This window comes from Ctenocephalides felis, unplaced genomic scaffold (genome assembly GCF_003426905.1).
Source record: "Ctenocephalides felis isolate EL2017-DRISC unplaced genomic scaffold, ASM342690v1 CF-g0.4_SCAFFOLD_01604, whole genome shotgun sequence".
In the NCBI taxonomy this organism is placed as follows: domain Eukaryota; kingdom Metazoa; phylum Arthropoda; class Insecta; order Siphonaptera; family Pulicidae; genus Ctenocephalides; species Ctenocephalides felis.
Window position 1 is genome coordinate 14,246,254 of NW_020537758.1, and position 20,486 is coordinate 14,266,739.

The following is a 20,486-nucleotide window of genomic DNA, read 5'->3' on the forward strand; positions in this document are numbered from 1 at the left end:
AAATAGAGACGTCTGTTATATACATATGGAGTTTGTAGGCATATACAGATAATTATTTCATATAGGTAACTTAATTATTCTCATGTTCTAGCAGAGCCACGTGGCTTCAAGAGTAACAGAATTCATACCAGTAAATCGATTTGTATATAATGCTTACAACTCCAAATTTCTGACAATTTTGAAATCTTATTCTATTAAAAAAATATTATAAAAAGGTTTAATGACATATCAATTCAATGAAAATAACAGTATGAGAATCATAAAGATAACAGTGAATAAATGTAATGTATCTAATGTTTGTATATGCGAATACACAGAATGAGCTTAGAGGTAATAATTTTTTAATTTGTATAAAATATGCTGTATACCTGCTCAATGTTAATTGGAGTACTATTTCTCAAAGCAATAGATTTGAATGATAATTTACTACAAAAACCTAATTTTTCCAATTTGCATTCAACTTATTACGAACTTTATTTCCACTCATTTCTAATCACAACCCTCGACGACCAACTAGTTTTTAAAATAGAATTACTACAGCTTTAAACATATTTTTTCGAAACTCTTTGAAAAAATTAAAGTACCTATCTAATATCTATTTGTATCTAATTACATCCAGATTCAATATAATTGATGAAAAGAAATTGAACTCACAATCAGAACGAGGACACTATCAAGTTTTAATTTGTCGATGTAATGGAACGCCAGAAGAGATCTTGGTAATTCACTTACTCTACACCTGGATGGAAAATTATGAGGTTGATGAAACCAGTATATATATATATATATATATATATATATACTAGCTGACCCGGCAAACGTTGTTTTGCCATCAAAAATATTTTGCCGCTTTGCAGAAGTTCTTATAATATACATGATAAATTAATAATAATGTTATATTTTTATTACACAAAGTTCTTTACATTTCGATAATTAATTCCAACGCATCATAGTATTTTGTTTATTTTAATTTTATTTATGTCAAATAGTGAAATATTTTTTTAATCAATGAATAAATCAGATTTTAGTCTGAATCAACGCAGTACCATTATCTAAATATATATTTTTTATATAAATATCAGATTTTTTACTTTTGCATTTAATTTGAAAATATTGAATGTCAATTTCATATATCCAATATGCACTAAATTTTTACATGCCAAAATATTTCCTTCTTGATCGAAATTTAATATAATATGATATAATTTATATCAATAATTTTGATCGGCAATATTGCCTATGACATAACTTAGAATGATTAATTTATTTGTTTCTTATTGAAGTCGTTAAAAATTCATTTTTTTTGAACTGTCAAAATTTTGTTTATGATTAATGTTAAATTCAATATGTCGCTTTTTTATTATGATGTATAATGTTTTAATCACTTATCATATAAATTTTCGACTATAAATTGATATTCATTAGAGTGGTCCTTAATATGGACATTTTCAAATTTTCTTGCTCCCAAAAGCTTAAATGGTTCCAAATTGATAAAAAGCAATTCTCTGAAAGTTTTAGCTTTTAATATTGTTTTTTAGATAGTGCGATAGTGATTTCTATGCTATTTGCATACGAAGTTTGATTGAATTGCGCACAATCTAAAAGTTAATATTAAAAGGTAAAACTTTCAGAGAATTGTTTTTTATCAATTTCGAACCATTTGAGCCCATATTAAGGACCACCCTAATATATATGTATACATACAGCCCAAAACCCCAAATTTTACAAAACGTTGATCTTGTGTGCTAAAATTTTTGATTTCATAATTAATTTCAGCTATATGACCTAATATATAGGAAGAAAATCATAAATTTAAATCAATTTAAAAAAAAAATTATTCCCTGTCTATAATTCCACCTGATCCATGTTTCGTTTTTCGTTGAAATATGTAAACACGTACGTTTAGGGTCGTAGGCCACCTGATTCCGTTTTAAGACGAGCACGCTTCATATGGCGCGAACCAAAATTCGGACGGGCCTAAATTAATCTTCGGAATGAAATCTACAAAAGCTCACAAACCACTGAAATATTATACGAGCTGTTTCATATGCTACGGTTTAAAAGATAGAGATAACCAGGATCACGTACTGATTTGTATTTGATATTAATTTTTGCCAAATTTATAAGGCCAAATATATAAATAATTAAATATATAATATTTTTTAATAAATTTATTTATATATCTTATATATAAAAATGGAGCTCTCGATCAAATGATTCGGTAAAAATCGAAAACGGCTAAATCAATTTGGCCAGTCTTAGTCTTGAAAAATTCGTGCCAATCCAGAGAAAGTCGGAAAGGTGAGATAATATTTCAAAATCGCGTAGAAACTTTACATTTTTAATTTGAAAATTTGTGTAGAAGCGTAATTTGAATAAAACAATGGACGGTGGGTAATACGTGAAATGTCAAACGTGTTTGACAGATGATGTTCAATTAAGTTTAATAGGATGTTTCACGTAAATATTATTTAATTATGTAGAGAGTAGTTCTGTTTGTAGTTTTATTTATATACAAAAACGTTATTAAACGGATCGCAAGTGTTACTAGAAACTCAAAATATCAACTTTTTTGAAATGTTAATATGAAAATGCACTTTTTGACGTTGTAGCACTCTTTTTTGCGAATCATATTCTTCTCAAACACGGTGCTCTGAAAAATCCCATTTATATAATTATATACTCATTGATATTTATAAAACATTTTCTAAGTTATATTATTTTTATTTACGTTATTTAAATTCAGAAAGGATCAAAGGGACATTTTGTCGAATAACATTTTCCCAGTTATAATTTCCCAGAAATTATCGAAGAATAGATAGTAATATATGAGGGTTCGGGGTTGAAAAGATCCATCACCGATGTGTCAAAAACCAGTAAAGTTAAGTATTGTTTAACAACAATATTTGAAAGTAGAAGGAAAAAGATGTATAACCAGCTATAACCTTAATTCTTATGACTTTGCTATCCTAAATGAGATAAAGGGTAATCTTTGAAAATCCATAATACTTTTTATTAAATTTACTTTAATTCATCGAATTGGAGCAGGTCAAAGAAGAAATACTCAATTCATTTTTTATCTCTCCTCGCAGAAATTTGAAAATTTTTTATAAGCGCAGTAGTATTATTTACAATCATACACAAAATGCAGAATCCAAAAAGAATCTGAAAAACTTGAAACGTAATCAATAAGTCGAAAGGCCAAAAAAGACTTGGATTGGATTTTACCATGTTTTCTATAGAAAGTGAATAAAACTTTCAGCTTGATTGTTTGGACAAAACATAGACAAACTAATGGGGTTTATTATTTTTATAATATCTCAATGTATAGAGAATTCGAACAACACATCCTTATACACTTAAAGTATTAATATTTTTGATTCTCTAGAAATTGTTTAGTTATACCTTACTTAGCAAAACAACGTTTGCCGGGTCAGCTAGTAAAATATAAATTTATATAAACATCACAGTACCAAGTCGTAGTAAATAGGCTATAATTAAATAGTATTTAGGATTCTAACACTGAGGCTTGGTAAATAGCAAAAACAAAAATCTTTTGGACATTTTCTGATAATTCTTGTTGATATCATTGCATTTCTTTAAAGAGAGTCATTTCAAAAATATAGACTTCACCTATTTAATGAAATCTTAATTGCAAATGTTTCAGTAACCATTACCCAACCTAAGCCATGTCAAATTTGTTGACAGCCTATTTCTTAGTTGTCAAGCTGTATCCTGACTAGTAATAAGTATTTTCTCATCTATCCTACCCCGGTCTACCCTAAACCACGAACGAAACGGTACAAGGTCACGAATGCGTAATAACTTACAATTAGATCTTCAACGGCGAAACTGACCGGATTTCTAAGACAAGAAGAGGCATTCGGGGCGGTAAAAACCGCAAGGCTTTGTCCGGACTTATGGTGTCCGTCTTTATGACTTCGATATCTTTGACGTGAATGTGATATATTTGAAGCCGAAGCTGCAACAAAACCGAAAACCTTTTAGCGGAATTCCGTATCGGAGGAAAACGTGTTCGGATATGATGAACTTACTCGTATGATGTTTGATTAGTAAAATAATTTATTTTCAACTATTTTATTAACTGCACTAAAAATTAAGAAAACTTTATACAAAAAAGTTTGGAATATGCTACTTGTTTTGAAAAAAGTATATTTATGCTTTTATAGATCTGCCATCACGCTTAGGAATAAATACAAAACTTAATTATATTTGTAGAAATTTTGAATGTACGTTTGGAACTCAATTAAAAAATAAGAAAAAAAATCTAGAAGAGATATTTATATATAAAAAGAAAAAATTCTCATATTATAAATTATAAATAAAAAACAAAATGATTGATTTTGAAAAAAAAATTTTTGTATCAATGTTTTTTTTCGAAAATTTTTTTTTTGTATATCGAAAATAATTCAGATTTTACTTTTAATTTTGACTATAGTTCTAATATACTTTAAACAAATAATTTCAACTTTGCAATTCAGTTAGTATAATTCTTATAAATATTAGACAATGTTACAATATTGATAATAATCTATTTGAATACATTCAGTATTCCTCGAACATTTCGTTACGGTACGGGAAGTTCCAGCAATTTGCCTTAAGGCACGATGCCATACACCCCACTAGCATAATTTTTTATATTTTTCTTATTAAATTATTACTCATTTATTCAAATATAAATATTCCATTAATTGAATTTGTGAAATTTAAATTATTCATTAAAACATGAATAACTGTAAATCACATGATTATTGTATCGTGTTTTAGTACCAATAAATTAATTATTGGTACTTTGAAATATCATATATTTTCGTAGAAAATAGTTGTTTTCTTGGAATATTTGAACCGAGCTTTGAACAATATTAAAAGCCAAGTATTAGTATTTTCTACACATAATTGAAATTATATAATTAATACTTGCAGGAATCATGAATTTCTAGGAATTGGGAATATGTTAATACAAACTTTAAACAATATAAAATGCTTTAAATTTAATAATTTCTAGGAAATGGGAATATGTTAATACGAACTTTAAACAGTATAAAATGCTTTGAATTATAAATTTTTAATTCAAACTGAATATACTAAAAATATTTAAAACCGAATTTATATTTTTCAAATGATACCAAAAAGTTTGAATAAAATGTAGAAAACTTAATCAAAGACAGTTAGCATTTTTGTAATTAAATTGCCATAATTGATTGATTGATTTCTCTATTGATTGATTGCCAAGTATTAGTATTTTCTACACAAAATTGAAATTATATAATTAATACTTGCAAAATTTATGAATTTCTAGAAATTGGGAATATGCAACACAAACTTTGAACAATATAAAATGCTTTGAGTTATAAATTTTTAATTCAAACTGGATCTACTAAAATATTTAGAACCAAATTTATATTTTTCAAATAATACCAGAAAGTTTGAACAAAATGTACAAAACTTAATAAAAGACAGATAGCATTTTTGTAATTAAATTGTCATAATTGATTGATTGATATCTCTCTCAAGAAACAGAAATATTTTATGATCATATTACAAAGACAAAATTAGTATATTCATTATATAATTAGAATAAGGCATTTAATGCATATATTTTTTAAATAATTTGATATCACTTTGTTAATTATTACCTTCCATATGATCATTATTTCAGGAAGAATTAAAAGAAAAAGTTGAAATTATATTAATTTCCCTAAAATAGATAGATAGACAAAATAGTAAAATTTCATAACAATATTCAAAAAAAAAAAAAAGTTTTTTATCAATTTTATATTACACATATCTAACCGTATAACGACTAATGGGTTGTTTTATTAAAAATTTTATGACTTTCGCACCTTATAAATCCATAATTTGATTAAAAACGATCACATCGATGTTTAATGGTAACTAAAACCCATTTTAATATTATTGTTTTTGTAAATATATTTAAATTCAAAGGTAGAATATTTTTAACCAAAATTAAATTTTATTTTACATAGTAACATATTTCAGTAAGCACAAAAATACAAATTCGTACTTTATTTTTCACGCCAAGAAAAAATAAGTATTGAAATCCAGAATCATTTTTTGATGATACATTTTCTGTTTGGTTTATACCTGTTATAATTTTTAAATAATTATTTCAATAATTAGTAAGTGTAATTGTCAAAATGTAGCAAAATGTGAATTTTTGTCCTATGATCTAGGTTCTGTTAATTGTAAGTAATTAGTGCAATAAGTATATAACATTTGTATATGTTTGTCTATTATTGTCCAACGGCATACATTTAGCTCCTGAATCATTTATATATTCTGGTTTATATAGGATCGTATCAAATCTCTCTCTGTTGAGAACAGATCAATTTTGCTTTATGGCATCTATTTATGAGTAATGTTAACATAAGAACAAAATGATTACTGACAGTAGAAATCCGATGAGAATAATGCTCGAGATTTATTGTGAGGACATTTGGAAAGACATTTTATAAAGAAATAATATTATAGAGAAAGTTGTAATCTTTCAGGAAGAAATCATATGAAATAAACACTGTTTTTTAATAAATCAATAAGAACAAAAATTTTAGATAAAATTATAAACTTAATTATGAAATTACATATTTCACATCATTTCTCAAACTAAAATGAAATTACAATTTAATACTTTTCAATTTAATTTAAATTTATGCGCTTCACTGAATTACTGTACGCACTATGTGGTTTAAATCAAAATTGAATTTTATTCAAATGTATTTCATAAAAGTTTATAAGTACCTGAATGTTATATTATAAACGCGATTTGATATGAAGTTTATGGAAACCATTTCATATAATTTTGTATATAAAAAATGCAATTAAATATAATATATTACATTTAATAATAATTCAATTTTTAATATATCACTAATGAATGATTTTGCACAAACTGATAAAATATATTTTATATATATATTTTTATATATTTTTTGCATAGAAGCTTTTAATCTTGCGCATGGAACTAGTCTAGTCAGCTTTTTTAAATTCATTTCAGTTTATGTAGCAAGTGACAATGCATATATTAAAATATAATCCAAACTACAAACTGAATTATTTCATAATTTTAAATGATATAAATTTAAAACTATAACACAACAAATTTTTAATCAAGTGATTATAGGAAACAATGTCGACAATTTTATAATATATCAGCATTGCAGCCTTTTATTTTGCAGAAGTAAAACTTATGAGAGAATATTCTAAATATTCATGACTACACATAAAATGTGCTGGTAGTAACTTTCATTCAACTCATAAACTACGTTACTGCACAACAAATTATTTCATGAATTCACTTTATTGCTAGTTATATTGTTTAATCAATGAAAACATTTAAGATGATGTCAGATTAAAATGCAAAGAAAAAATATGGTAGTAATTTAAAATTGATATAAATAGAAATATGCAACCAACTATTAAACCTTACTGTTGAACTCTTTTAAGCTGTTATAAATAACAATTGAATATCTGATAGTCATTTCATAAAAGTATTTATAATCTTTTTAAATTGTCTTATAATTAGTCATTTATTGGCAAATAAGATTTAACTGAAATAAATTTATGGAGTTGAAGTTCTATATATTATAGCAAAATAACTTTATTTCGAATTATATCATAGAGCAAAATCTTCCATACATCATAATATACTCTGATTTTGTTACGAATTCTTTCATGATTAAATTCCTTATCGCCAAATAAGAAATGTATACCATTTAAATATAACAATATATTCTGAAGTGAAGTAAAGGTAATCAAAACTAATTATATTAAGCACACGCTTTTATAAATATGATTAATCTTAATCATAATTATAAACAAAATGAGGTCATAAATAATATTAGCTATTTAAAAGAACTGTATATATATATATATATATATATATTTATATTACGTATAAATTAGTCCAAGTTATTCGGTTCATTAATCGATCAGTCCAGCAACTATTCTATAGAGATCAAATCATCGTTAATGTTGATTTTAACTACACAATTTACATTTCTATGACATGATTATTGATTTGAAATTGCATATTGACCATTTAACGATGTTATATACATATTAACTGATATTTCGGCGCCTACAGTCTCGTGTAGGAACTCAAACTTTACAGTAAAATGTTTAAATTTCAGTTTTTCGAGGACAAAAAATTCTTAGCACGGTTCTATAATTTTATTTTCATTAAATTATTAATTTGTGAAACTGTATCTCAAAAAAATTTTTATAATTCAATGTAGAAAGATAGTACTTTGACCTAATATTATTCTCACTGACTATGAAATTTTCTTGTGGCAAAAGTCCTGAATTTTATTTATAACTGTGCGCTAAATCAAAGACGAACTATTCTATAATAGTTTCAAAAGCGTTTATTTGAGTGAATTATGTCACATTGTTTGGAAATTCTTGGTTTTGTTTAAACGCAAACTATAGTGGGAATAACCTGTCGCCTTGCAGCTATTTTCGAGAATTTCAACTCGATAAAACTTTGTTTCACAGAAAACGAAGAGAATTAAATTAATTTAACTGTTTGAAAACTTTTTCAAATAAATAGAAAAAATTGTTCATAATTTTACTGGTTTCTTCAGTGTAAGGCTTTGTATACTGTATATTAAATCCCATGTAATACTACGACGTCTCTTTTGCTTGTAACTGTATATTGCGAGCAAAGTATTATGTGAAAATTTTCAAGCTGTATTGCGTTTTGTATTTCACACTTTTGACAAGCTGAAAAAGTCTTATAAGATAAAGTTCATATTACTCAAAGGAAGAAGCATACATCCGATATAAATAGTAATTTATTCAAAATTATTTCAACATTGAGGAAGATTTATTAACTTCCAGAAGGAGAAGTTTATGTTTTCATCAAAAAATCCGATTCGCTAATTTTATGTTTTCTCGACGTTTCAATCCATTCTGAATTGAATGAGATCAAATTTGGAAAAATTATGTGTGTGTGTGTGTATGTGAACAGATTTTTTGCCGTAAATCGACATTTTCTCGAAAACGGCTGGGCCGATTTAAAAAATTTAAAAGCCATTCGATGTATCTCGACGAGGACTATCGTTTGTGGGACGATCGGCCAAGTCGTTTCTTTGTATTTTGAAAAAAAGTGTTAAACTTTTCGTCCACATTTAAGCTCATCCTACCGAACCGATTTTAAAAAATCAAAAACTGTTCGAAAGATATTAGTTGGGAATGGTACTGATTAGTTTTAGGTTAAAATATTAGGTTTTCTTGTAATCAACTGTTGAAAAAAAAAATTTAAGCTGATTTTTATGGATTTTTTTTTAGCAATATATATTTAGATATATTATGGTCTTATAGAACTTACTGTAATATTATGGCCTTACGACAAGTAGTTTAATTTTAAAAATTTATCAAAGTTTGAGAAGATGAGTAGTTTTATTGACGTTAGCTAAAATTAAAATTAGACGATTTACTTGGTATAGCAATATAGAACTTGGTCTTAATAAACATACTAAACCATTAAAATCCTAAGGAAACTGGTTCAAATATAATATTTGTTGATTTTTGAAAATACTCCAAGTTAACGTGTTTGTTTGTTTTCAATTATGTATAATAAATCCACTCATAAATTAATTTATTTTTTATTGATTAAGCCGATTATTTACACAGATCCAGAAGTTCATGTAACTTGCCTCAAGGCTAAATACCAATACCAACTAGTTTTTGTTTGCCATTTTGCCCCGATGTGACCAAATAGGCTATCTTAAATTGAAAACATATTCTTTTTGTTTTCAAGAGACAATACACATTATGACATCTATAGAAATGAATATTCTAGTATATCCCAGTACCAATTCATAATATTTTTCTCTCTTATTTTTTTCGACTTATTGCTTTTCATCTCGCAATATCCAAACAAGTATTTATTGATATATTCATATGAAATGACATATGTCAAATAGCGTGTTCTTGCAATCGATGCCATAATGGTACCGATCTGCCAAATTCTCTTGTCAATGTAGAGCAGTTGTCCACGAATCCGTCCTATAACAAATCATGCCTTATCTCAACATACGGAGAACTACACATCCGGAAGATTTCGAACTGCACACCAGAATAGAAGGAAATAATGGTGAAGCTGGTGACTATTTGCATTCAGAAATGCATGGAGTTAAATATACATTGCAAAAATAGTTGTATAACTAGTGGTGTATGGCATTGTGCCTTAGGGCAAACTTCTCGTACCAAAAATTATTTTTTTTAAAAACGATAAAAAAAATGTTCAAACTAAAAAAAATTGATTTTTAAGAAATTTCAAATTTTAAAAAAAATTTACTTTCTTGGAAAAAAAATTTGGATTTTTTTTGGATTTAAAATATTTTGGAAATTTTGAAAATTTTATAAAGCATTAGCACTGCTTTAGCTGCATAGAGACAAAATATCAAATCGCATAAGCGCCGCTTCGCCGTCTAACGGACAAACGATATTACGGAGCCCATAAAAATGTAAACAAAATTGATACACATTATTAAAGTCTCCATAAAATATCTAATAATTTGATGTGCATATATCTAATGATCATTTATCACCTCCAAATGGCATTTTTTACTTTTTTACTTGATCTCCTAAACCACCAGACCTGCCTTTCCAGAAATTTAATCAGTTCTTCATCTTGTCAATACAAGTAAAATGTTTTTGAATTATTAAAATCGAACGCTTCGTTCTCTTAAAAACTGAGTTACCATTTTTTGCACTTTTTGCCCCGTATCTTCGGAAAGGCTGGACCTGCCTTCACCAAAAACTAATTAGCACGTCTCCTTGTTAATACAAATCGAATGTTTTTTGAATTATTCAAATTGGTTAATCGGTGTTCCCGAAAACGTCGACGAAAATTTGTATCCGCACATACACATACATACATACACATACACATACACATACACATAAACGTCTATTTTCTAAGGTATGCCAAAATGTTCAGAAACTTTTGAAACGTAAAGATATATAAAATTTTCATTTTCGATTTTTTTGAGATTACTATAACTTACCTTACGGAAAGTTAATAAAAAACAAGATGACGAAAATCTTCCATACTTCACAATAACAATAATTTATTTTTAAATTCATTGAATTAGGTATCTTAAATTTTAAGGTGTAATTTGTACACTGATAATCTTCCATTACAGAAATATTTTTATACATTTTTTTTTAACTTTTTGGAGGAGTATTTCATGTATTTGCCAAAAAATCCGATTTGCTAATTTCATATTTCTCGAAGTTACAAGTCTTTTTGAATTGTTGGAAATTGAAAACAGAACGGGAGCTAGAATTTAACCTCACGTCGAAGTTTCTTCAAAAACTATAGCGACGATTTTTAAAGTCATTTTAATGAACGTGATAAATTCTTGTGCAACGATCGTCCAAGCCTATTCTTTACAACTATTAGTACAAAACTTACCTGTACACTTATAAGTGCAAAATTGTTCTTTATTTTTGACAAAAATCTAGAAACCTGAAACTTGGTTTGGAATTGAAATCAATGCATCAAATATAAGAGTAAAGGCAAAAACAAGAACTAGTCAGCATCTCCTATTTTAAGCGTCAATCTTATAATTTTGTTTTTCTTAAAACGATTACCTGTTACTAAAATAAACTTCATCAAAATGTCTAATTTATTTGAATCTATAATATATATTTTTTTTAATATTGTCCACCTTTTCTCAGTCTATATCAATAACCATATCAACCACCACTACTAGGGTAAGGAATAGCATACAAAACGTCGCGCAGTTTATTCAAAAGCGTTCAATGGAAAATATCACTTGAGACGATGTACTTTCAACATCAGAAATCTTATTTTTAACCATAAAGCATGCAAAATATGCTAACAACTACAGCTTTGAATGGATGATATTGATTTTTCATAAAAACATTTTTCAAAATCGATATCAAAGTTGTAAACTCGAATGCTTTCAAAAGATTTTGAATAAACACGAAGTTCTATAAAAATGTTTTAAAAATATATGGGAGACGAAATCAATATATATATGTATATATATATATATATATATATATATATATATATATATATGTATATTCAAAATTATACTGTTTCATTGATTACTCGTAATTGCAAGACCAAACCCAAGGAATTTTTCTCAACCTGGTACTTTTAAATGTAGAATTTGAATTTAAAAGATTCGTGTTATATATGTATATACATATTTATAACCAGTAAATATATTTCATTTTCCCTCAGAATTCTAATTAATTTCCAAACCGTAGCATGAGTATTCTTCGATTAATTTGTCAAACATTTTCCAATAGACTGAATTCACATGAAATGTAGGTGTCTTTATTCCAATTTCCTCGGACAGACACATTGCATTTCTACAATTTCCCATAAATCTGTATGTTTCATCGTGAATGAAACATATGTATTGTCTTTTATATGATATCGCATAGGGTTTGCAAAAGTATGAGAGTTATTCACACAGGAACTCATAGAAATATTTATTTCGGCGCAAAGTCGAGCGGTTTTAATTAAAATCACGTACTACGCGAAATCATGGGACAGGCCTACATAAAAGGAAATAAACATATGTGTATGTATGCACATATATACATACTGCTGTATTTGAGTAATGATGGATTTAGCAGTTACTACCACATTATCAAAAATTTTTGGACAATTTTCTTGATTTACAATAAAAGAGGTTTGTCTCCAAAATGAAAATTGTAACTAGTGGTGCATAGCATTGTGCCTTAAGGCAAATTGCTGAAACTTGCCGTACCGAAAACTAAATTATTAAAAAAAAACTTTGCAAAACTTTGAAAAATTAGATTTTTGAGAAATATTGAGATTTAAAAAAAATGCTATTTTGAAAAATGTGATTTTTTTTATAATTAGATTTTTTTAACTTCCCCTAGGGCAACTTATAGTAATCGCAAAAAAATCGAAAATGAATTTTTTTTATATCTCTACATTTCAAAACCTTCTGAACATTTTGGCATACCTTAGAAAAAATGTATGTAAGTGTGTGTGTGTGTGTGTATTTGTGTGTGTGTGCGTGTATGTGTGTGTGTGCGAATACAAATTTTCGTCGACGATTTCGGGAACACGGATGAAGCAATTTGAATAATTCAAAAAACATTCAATTCGTATTGATAAGGAGATGTGCTGATTAGTTTTTGGCGAAGGCAGGTCTGGCCGTTCCGAAGATATGGGGTAAAAGTGTCAAAAACGGTAACTCAGTTTTCAAGAGAACCGAGCGTCCTGTTTTAATAATTCGAAAAACATTTCACTTGTATTAACAAGATAAAGAATTGATCAAATTTTCATAAAGGCAGGTCTAGCGGTTTCGGAGATCTAGTAAAAAAAGTAGAAAAAACTGCCATTTGGCGGTCAAAATGATCATTAGACATATGCACATCGAATTATCAGATACTTTATAGAGATTTTAACAATTAGTATAAATTTTGTTTACATTCTTATAGATTCCGTACCAATGTTTAAACGCTAGACGGCGACGCGTCGCTTGCGCGCTTCGATATTTCGTCTCTATACAGTTAAAGCAGTACGATTTCTTTGAAAAAAAGTTCAGAATTTCCAAAATATTGCAAAATAAATTTTTCCTTAGTCTTCTTTTTTCAAAAAAAAGTAAATTTTTGTCAAAAATTTATAGTTTCTCAAAAATCTAATTTTTTCATAGTAATTTTTTTTTCAAAAAATGTTAATCTTTAAAAAAGAAAATAATTTTCGGTACGGAAAGTTCCAGCAATTTGCCTTAAGGCACGATGCCATGCGCCCCACTAATTATATTATGATTTTTACGAGAAGATGTTGCTACACCAGCAGTTGATTTATAAAAAAAATCAATACTATATATAAATAACAAAAAATGAATTGAAACTTACAGATATTTTGCACAAACTTTTTACTAACAGAATGTAGTTTTTCCCCATTGTTTCTATTTTAAAACCTACGATAACTGTTTTTGGCATCGTCAATGGAATCCCCCATTCAAACTTTTGCAAGTGTGTAAGCCCGCTCGTTAATTCTGATTTTGTGTAACTTAGCCTCTATGTTCCAGGACAATATATATTCATAAGGAGACACAGTGTCCTTGTTCCAGGACTCGTGCTCTAACTAAAATCAAAGTGACATGTTCAATAACCCATTCTATGCGGTCAAGCGCTCCTTGATCTGACGTTTAATTCGTGGTAAATGATATTGAACGCATAATATGTGCGATTTTGATTTTGATGTCAATTCCAAATGTTTATTTAATTTAATGGCTATTGATTTAGTTTCATGGTAAAGGTCAACAAAATCCATCCGTATTTGCAAAATATACGAGTACACTACGTGCATAAAATTTGTAGTTGCAATTAAAATAGACTTACAAACGTAAATTTTGAAAATTATTTCTTCATGCTAATGTTAAAAGATGTAATCGTGAATCAGATCTCTAAGCTGAGTAAATAAAACTTGAATTCGTTTACTGATTATGAGTGCGGAACTTCTTGCAATAATAAAAAGTAGAAGATAAAAATACCACCAAGAGAAATTATTGAATAGAATAATAGTTCTTTAAAATTACACTATTACAATGCTGATTTTTAATCTGCTTCATTTTAATTATCTTTATTTATCCGAGAATTTATTTAACTTCTCGAAAGAAAAGTTTATGTTTTCATAAAAAAATCTAATTCGCTAATTTTATGTTTTCAAGTCGAGTTTTTTTGACATTTGTTAACATTAAAACTACACCTATGAACTAAACGGTAGAGAACTTGGTCTTAAAGATCATACTAAACCATTGAAGTCCTACGGAAACTGGTTCAATAATAAAAAATATTGATTTTTGAAAATTTCCTTTCAGAAAATACCCCGAATTAACGTGTCCTTTTGTTTTCTATTATGTGTAATAAATCCACTCGGAATACTTTTAATTACTCATAAATTAATTTGTTTTTTATTGATTAAGTCGATTATTTACACATATCGGAAAGTTCATGTAACTTGCCTCAAGGCAAAATACCAGTACCAATTAGTTAGTTTTGAATTTTTAATTTTAAATATATTTAATTAAAATAAAAATAAATGCAATATAAACAATAAAATGAGGTGAAAAAATGCCCATACGATAACCATATACATAAGTTCAGAAAATGTTAGTATAAGCGTTTTATAAAACATTGATTAAATATTTATTGTTACTATTTATTAATAATATGTTAATTTTTGTTTCAATTTTTCAAATAAATAATGACTAAAAATTTAAAAATAACATTTGAAAGTAAAAACTATTTATATTTATTTTTATAACGTGAGTATTCGTACTTTATAAAAAATCGGCTAAACAATTATTGATTCTATTCCATTTCCATCCTCAAATAAGTTTCATTTTCCATCAAATCAAATAAGTTATGAGGAAAAATGATAAATTGTGAGGACAAACATAAAAATAAAATTAGTATCTAAAACAAAAAATTATAATACTCGAGCAGGGTTAAATGTATTTTAGTTAATAAAATTGATTGTATAAAAAACTTGTATCATAAACAAAAATTTCTTTTGAATAAACAAATATGCTTTAATTGTTATTTATTCACATTTTAGAAAAGTACTATAATTATTTCGTGAATGATCACAGTTATATCAATTTTTTTTTTATTTAATTTATTCTGCAATCTGTTTTACATATTCATTAACATTAAGCAGAGATTGCTAACAATAATTATCATATAATATAAACAAGAAGATAGTAGCAACACCCAGCGGCGTGTCTACTAGGTATATAAGTTATATAAAAATTGTTTATTCCTAAATATAACGACCTCACCCAAGATAAATACGATAAAACATTTAAGACCCTTCTCGAATAAAATGTTAAAACCCATGAAATTGTATGAACTACAAAAGAATTCGTTAAACTGAAGATACGATATTTATAATGATCGTATGGAGAACGTTTTTTTATTTTAATATGCAATTCTATATAAGACTACCACATTACGATTTCATGAATATCTTTGAGGAGTTATTTTGGATTATATGTACAACGATATATGTGCCCAGAATATAATAAAATACGCTATAAATGCAAATTATCATATCCTTTTTTTCATCAATATTGATAGCCAAGAACATGTGTTCGAAGAAAAGTCACGTTATCGTACTGATAATGTGAGAAATTTTATAGTTGGATAATATGGTATAGAGATCAAATTAAATTATAAATTTTAAAACTGATACATCTCTTTTATATAAATTTTTTTGCTTACATTACATAAATTGGTTATGGTTTTGAACCGATACTATTAGGAATATATAAAACAATATTAATGACCGAATTAGTGTAAGAAGTTTTGGAAGTAAATCTCTAACAAAGATTGATTCGATATAATAATTTAAGTATTCTACATTCGTCTACTAACATTTTCGTAAAAATCAATTTGGTGTTCACATAAGAGCTTAGAAATTAATTTACTTAATCAGTCTGGTGAAAAAGTTTTGAAACACAACACTCTTAATGGTTAAGGTTTCTGCATCGTACTTTTATTCTGTGGAATTAAGTTGATTAATGATTGATTATTTATGATTAATGAATGTACCTTCCAAGTTACTTATAATATTATTCGTAAAACCAAAAATATTTTGTTTATTAAAGTAAAAACACCATAAAACTTGCTTCTTCTTTGTCATTATATTTTTAAGTGTGAATTTTTATAAATACTTTTCACTTTAATAAAGAGCAAAAAATTGAATATTTTTACGGGCCTTGCGCTCATAGTTTTATCGTATATTCCATAAAAGTTTCAATTGCATTCTTTTATAGAAAATTCTGTTAAAATTCCATTCCTAAAACACAAAAATTGTAGCAGCATTCGGGTCGATGTGAAATTTTGTCATGCCACATTTTTTCTGTTTTTGTTATACAATATTCAATAGAGAATAGACTATTTAAATAGCAATTCTTGGTAATAATTATTCTTATTAAATGGCACATATTTGCTTTGATTATATTGAAATAAATTTAAATCATATATATATATATCATATATATATATATATATATATATATATATATATATATACATATATACATATATACCCCGCACATATTTAATTCACAAGTTCTTTAAGAGATCAAAGAAACTCAAAGAAAGTCGGTCAGACTCTATTAAATTACGAAGGTCTATTTTATTTTAAGAGTGATTTACTGTTTATTTATCAAATTAGCGTTGAAAATAGCTCGAGATTATTACTAGATAAATATATTTATATCATTCATAAATTAAATACAAAGGAATATATATACTGATACGTAATTAAACTATGTAAAGTTTATAAGAAAAAATAAATTATTAAATTTTGTAAAATCAAACTAAATACAAGTTATCGTTTCAATATCAAGTGAGGTAAATTGAAAATTGAACATACTCTACATGTATTTACATAATTGTCCATTATGTAACATCAGCTATGATTTTATTAAGCATTCAGTATCAATATTAAGTCATCGACTTTGCATTAAGGTATCGTTAGGAAATGCATTAAGTTTAATGTTCTTATACAGATTTGAACTCAAAAATCAATAAGTATATATAATGTGTTATTATTCTAAAAACCGACCTCAAAAAATACGTATCAAGTGCATATATTTGGATATAAATAATTCACCAAGCAGATTACATCTATTTCATGATTTGTTTGTAAATTTCTTGACATGTAATTAACTTTTTAATTACATCTTGATTATACAAAATCGTGTAATAACATTTGAATAAAAACGCAGAAAGGTATATCTCATCTGCATGTAAATCAAAAATACTTCTCATTCTTCTTGACCCTTGGCTCATTGTGGTATTAATTATGTCAAAAGAGATTTCAGTAAAATAAATGAAATCTGTGGGGTGAATTATTTTGTGGAAAATATCATATTCACTGGCTTTGTGCTGATATGGAATTTCCTCTTTTCAATTATGGTATTTTCTATTTTAGGATAATCTTTAAATTGTAATAGGAAATAAACAAATTTCGATATCGCAAGACAACAAATTTTACTTAAAGCATTAGTTTTAAAAACCAAAATTTATAATATATATATATATAGATATATATATCGCAATAATTATATTTTTATAAGGTCATTAATTAAAACAAAACAAAACTTATCGCTCAGCGTCTTACCGAGTTGTTGTTAGATAAAGAAAATTCCAGTAAATCATATCCTTGAACTGTAAAATTAATATACTTAAAAACTCATCTAAGTATGCATATCAAACTCCAAGAAAATTTAACAATATTAGTACTTTAAAAGTCTTACTTGAGAATAAATGCGAACACCTCCAACTCGATAATCATTTTTCAGCCGAAGAAAATTCGTGGCAGATCTCTCTCTGTACAATCTGTAAGAGAATAATATTATAAAACAAAAATAATAAATAATATTAAAGTTATAATTTAATTATCGATTTAGAATAATTGAAAGAATTTTTATTAACATAATTAATTAAGTAGCAAACAGCTATGGAGTAAAATATATGCTAAATAATGAAAGAAACAAAAGTAATAGAAAAATTCTAAATATAACAATTTACTTATTATACGCTCTGATTGAGAATTTTATAGAATACGTATTCGAATTTAGAATTTATATTTATATCTGTATTTCTCAGTAAGAGGCGAAATATTAAGAAGAATTCAATATCAATTCCACGAATGGCTCTGATATAAAACGATCATGCTCTGAATTGTTTTGCAATTCTTGCAATTCAGTCAATACGAGCTTGTATTTGAAATAAAATAAAATAAAAATCAAAAATGTTACTTTATATTTTATGTAAGTTTAATTTGGATCCATGTACACAAAATGTGTACACTTTTTCAATAAATGATTTAGTTCGACATTGTTAGAATACTTAAAGTTGCTTATTAGTTTAATATTTGTAAAGTGAAATAAAATTCATAAATTTAAAAAAAACGTAAACTTATACTTATTTTGTACAATAATATGTTGAAGCCTCGATATTGTAAATAATAAAATTATTTAGTTCTAGTAATAAGGATATCAAAGATAAGATTTATTAACAACGTTAAACAATAAAATAAAGAAAAGCACTTGAATTACAAATAATAATTATAATTCTCTTAATTTAATATAATGTTATACTTCACTAATATAAAACGAGAAGTGAAATAGCAGAAAACTGTGTGAAAAGAGCTACTTGAATATGTAGTAGAGTTTTAAGTCATATATTATGTACCATTGTGACCTAATTTGTTTTGAAGTCTCAGAAAAAAATGCTGATATATCTCTTGATATTTTACAGAATATTCTGCATTATCAAATGCACCGAGTTTATTTTTATCATCTTTCTTAGCAACAGCTGAAAATATTTTTATGCATTCAATACGAAATATGGAATGCGGTTTCATTTTGCGACTCTGTCCTACATACGCAGATGATTTGCATATGAATACATTTTTCATTTTTCAAACGTAATATCTAATCCTTGCACGTGCGAAATGAACATTTTTGTAATCAAATGATGTTTCGAAAAATATATATTTAGATGTGATTTCCAGTACAACCCACGTAGAGCATTGTAATATCTGAATCCATATTTTTTTTTTGTAAAAGAATTAAAATGCATAACCAAACAGGATTCTATGACCTATCGTAAAGGTTAAATTTATATATAACATAATAATTTACGAAAGTTGTAATATAATTTCAACAATTTTCTGAACTACAATCTCAACAGCAATTTAACTATTAAACAATTTTTTAAATTTTATTTCAATAATATACTTATTAAGCAACAAACTACAATTTTATATCATTTAATTTTTCTATTTATTCCAAGCAATAAAGAAATTATCATCAAGCATGTTCCAGTGTACACTATTGCTAGCACATCCAAAAAGCTCATAAATAAATAAATTCCAATACTCACATTTTTTTTAAAATTATTATACAATAAATCTCGGAAGAACTGATCAATTAAATTATGATTAGACTATTTTAAATAGATGACAACTGATATAAACACGTTTTAGTTGGGATGTTTCGAAGAACGGTTTGATACGAAAGTTTGTATGAAATAGAAACGCGCAGATCTGCAAACACGAGATGCGCGCTTTTCCTCTCCCACCAAGCTTAAGACCACTTTGAGCTTTTAAAGCTTTTGTTCAACTCGGAAAGCCTCGAAAATCAACTATGAAATCTTTCTAAAGGATAAACCATGGCAGAAATATAAAATTCTATTCTATGTATCCCTACCCAACATGGTATCAAAATATGAGAAAATTAATTTTTTGTTCGATTTTTTTATCATCATTATTTTTACAAGTATTTTATCAAGTACAAGTATAACAAATATTTTATCATTTTACAATCCTGATGCGACAACTTTGATTAAACTTGTCATCACACTTTATTACATTTTTTAAAGAAGATATTTTTTCA

The 20,486-nt window shown here is 26.6% G+C and overlaps 1 protein-coding gene across 1 annotated transcript in view; it reads right to left on the reverse strand.

Moving 5' to 3' along the window:
• LOC113373398 (gamma-aminobutyric acid receptor alpha-like) overlaps window positions 1-18,379 on the reverse strand; it is a 40,355-nt gene extending 21,976 nt beyond the window's left edge. The window contains 1 exon segment of the mRNA XM_026613699.1: window positions 18,342-18,379. Coding sequence (XP_026469484.1) covers window positions 18,342-18,379 — 38 coding nt within the window.
• Window positions 18,380-20,486: the final 2,107 nt, after the last annotated feature.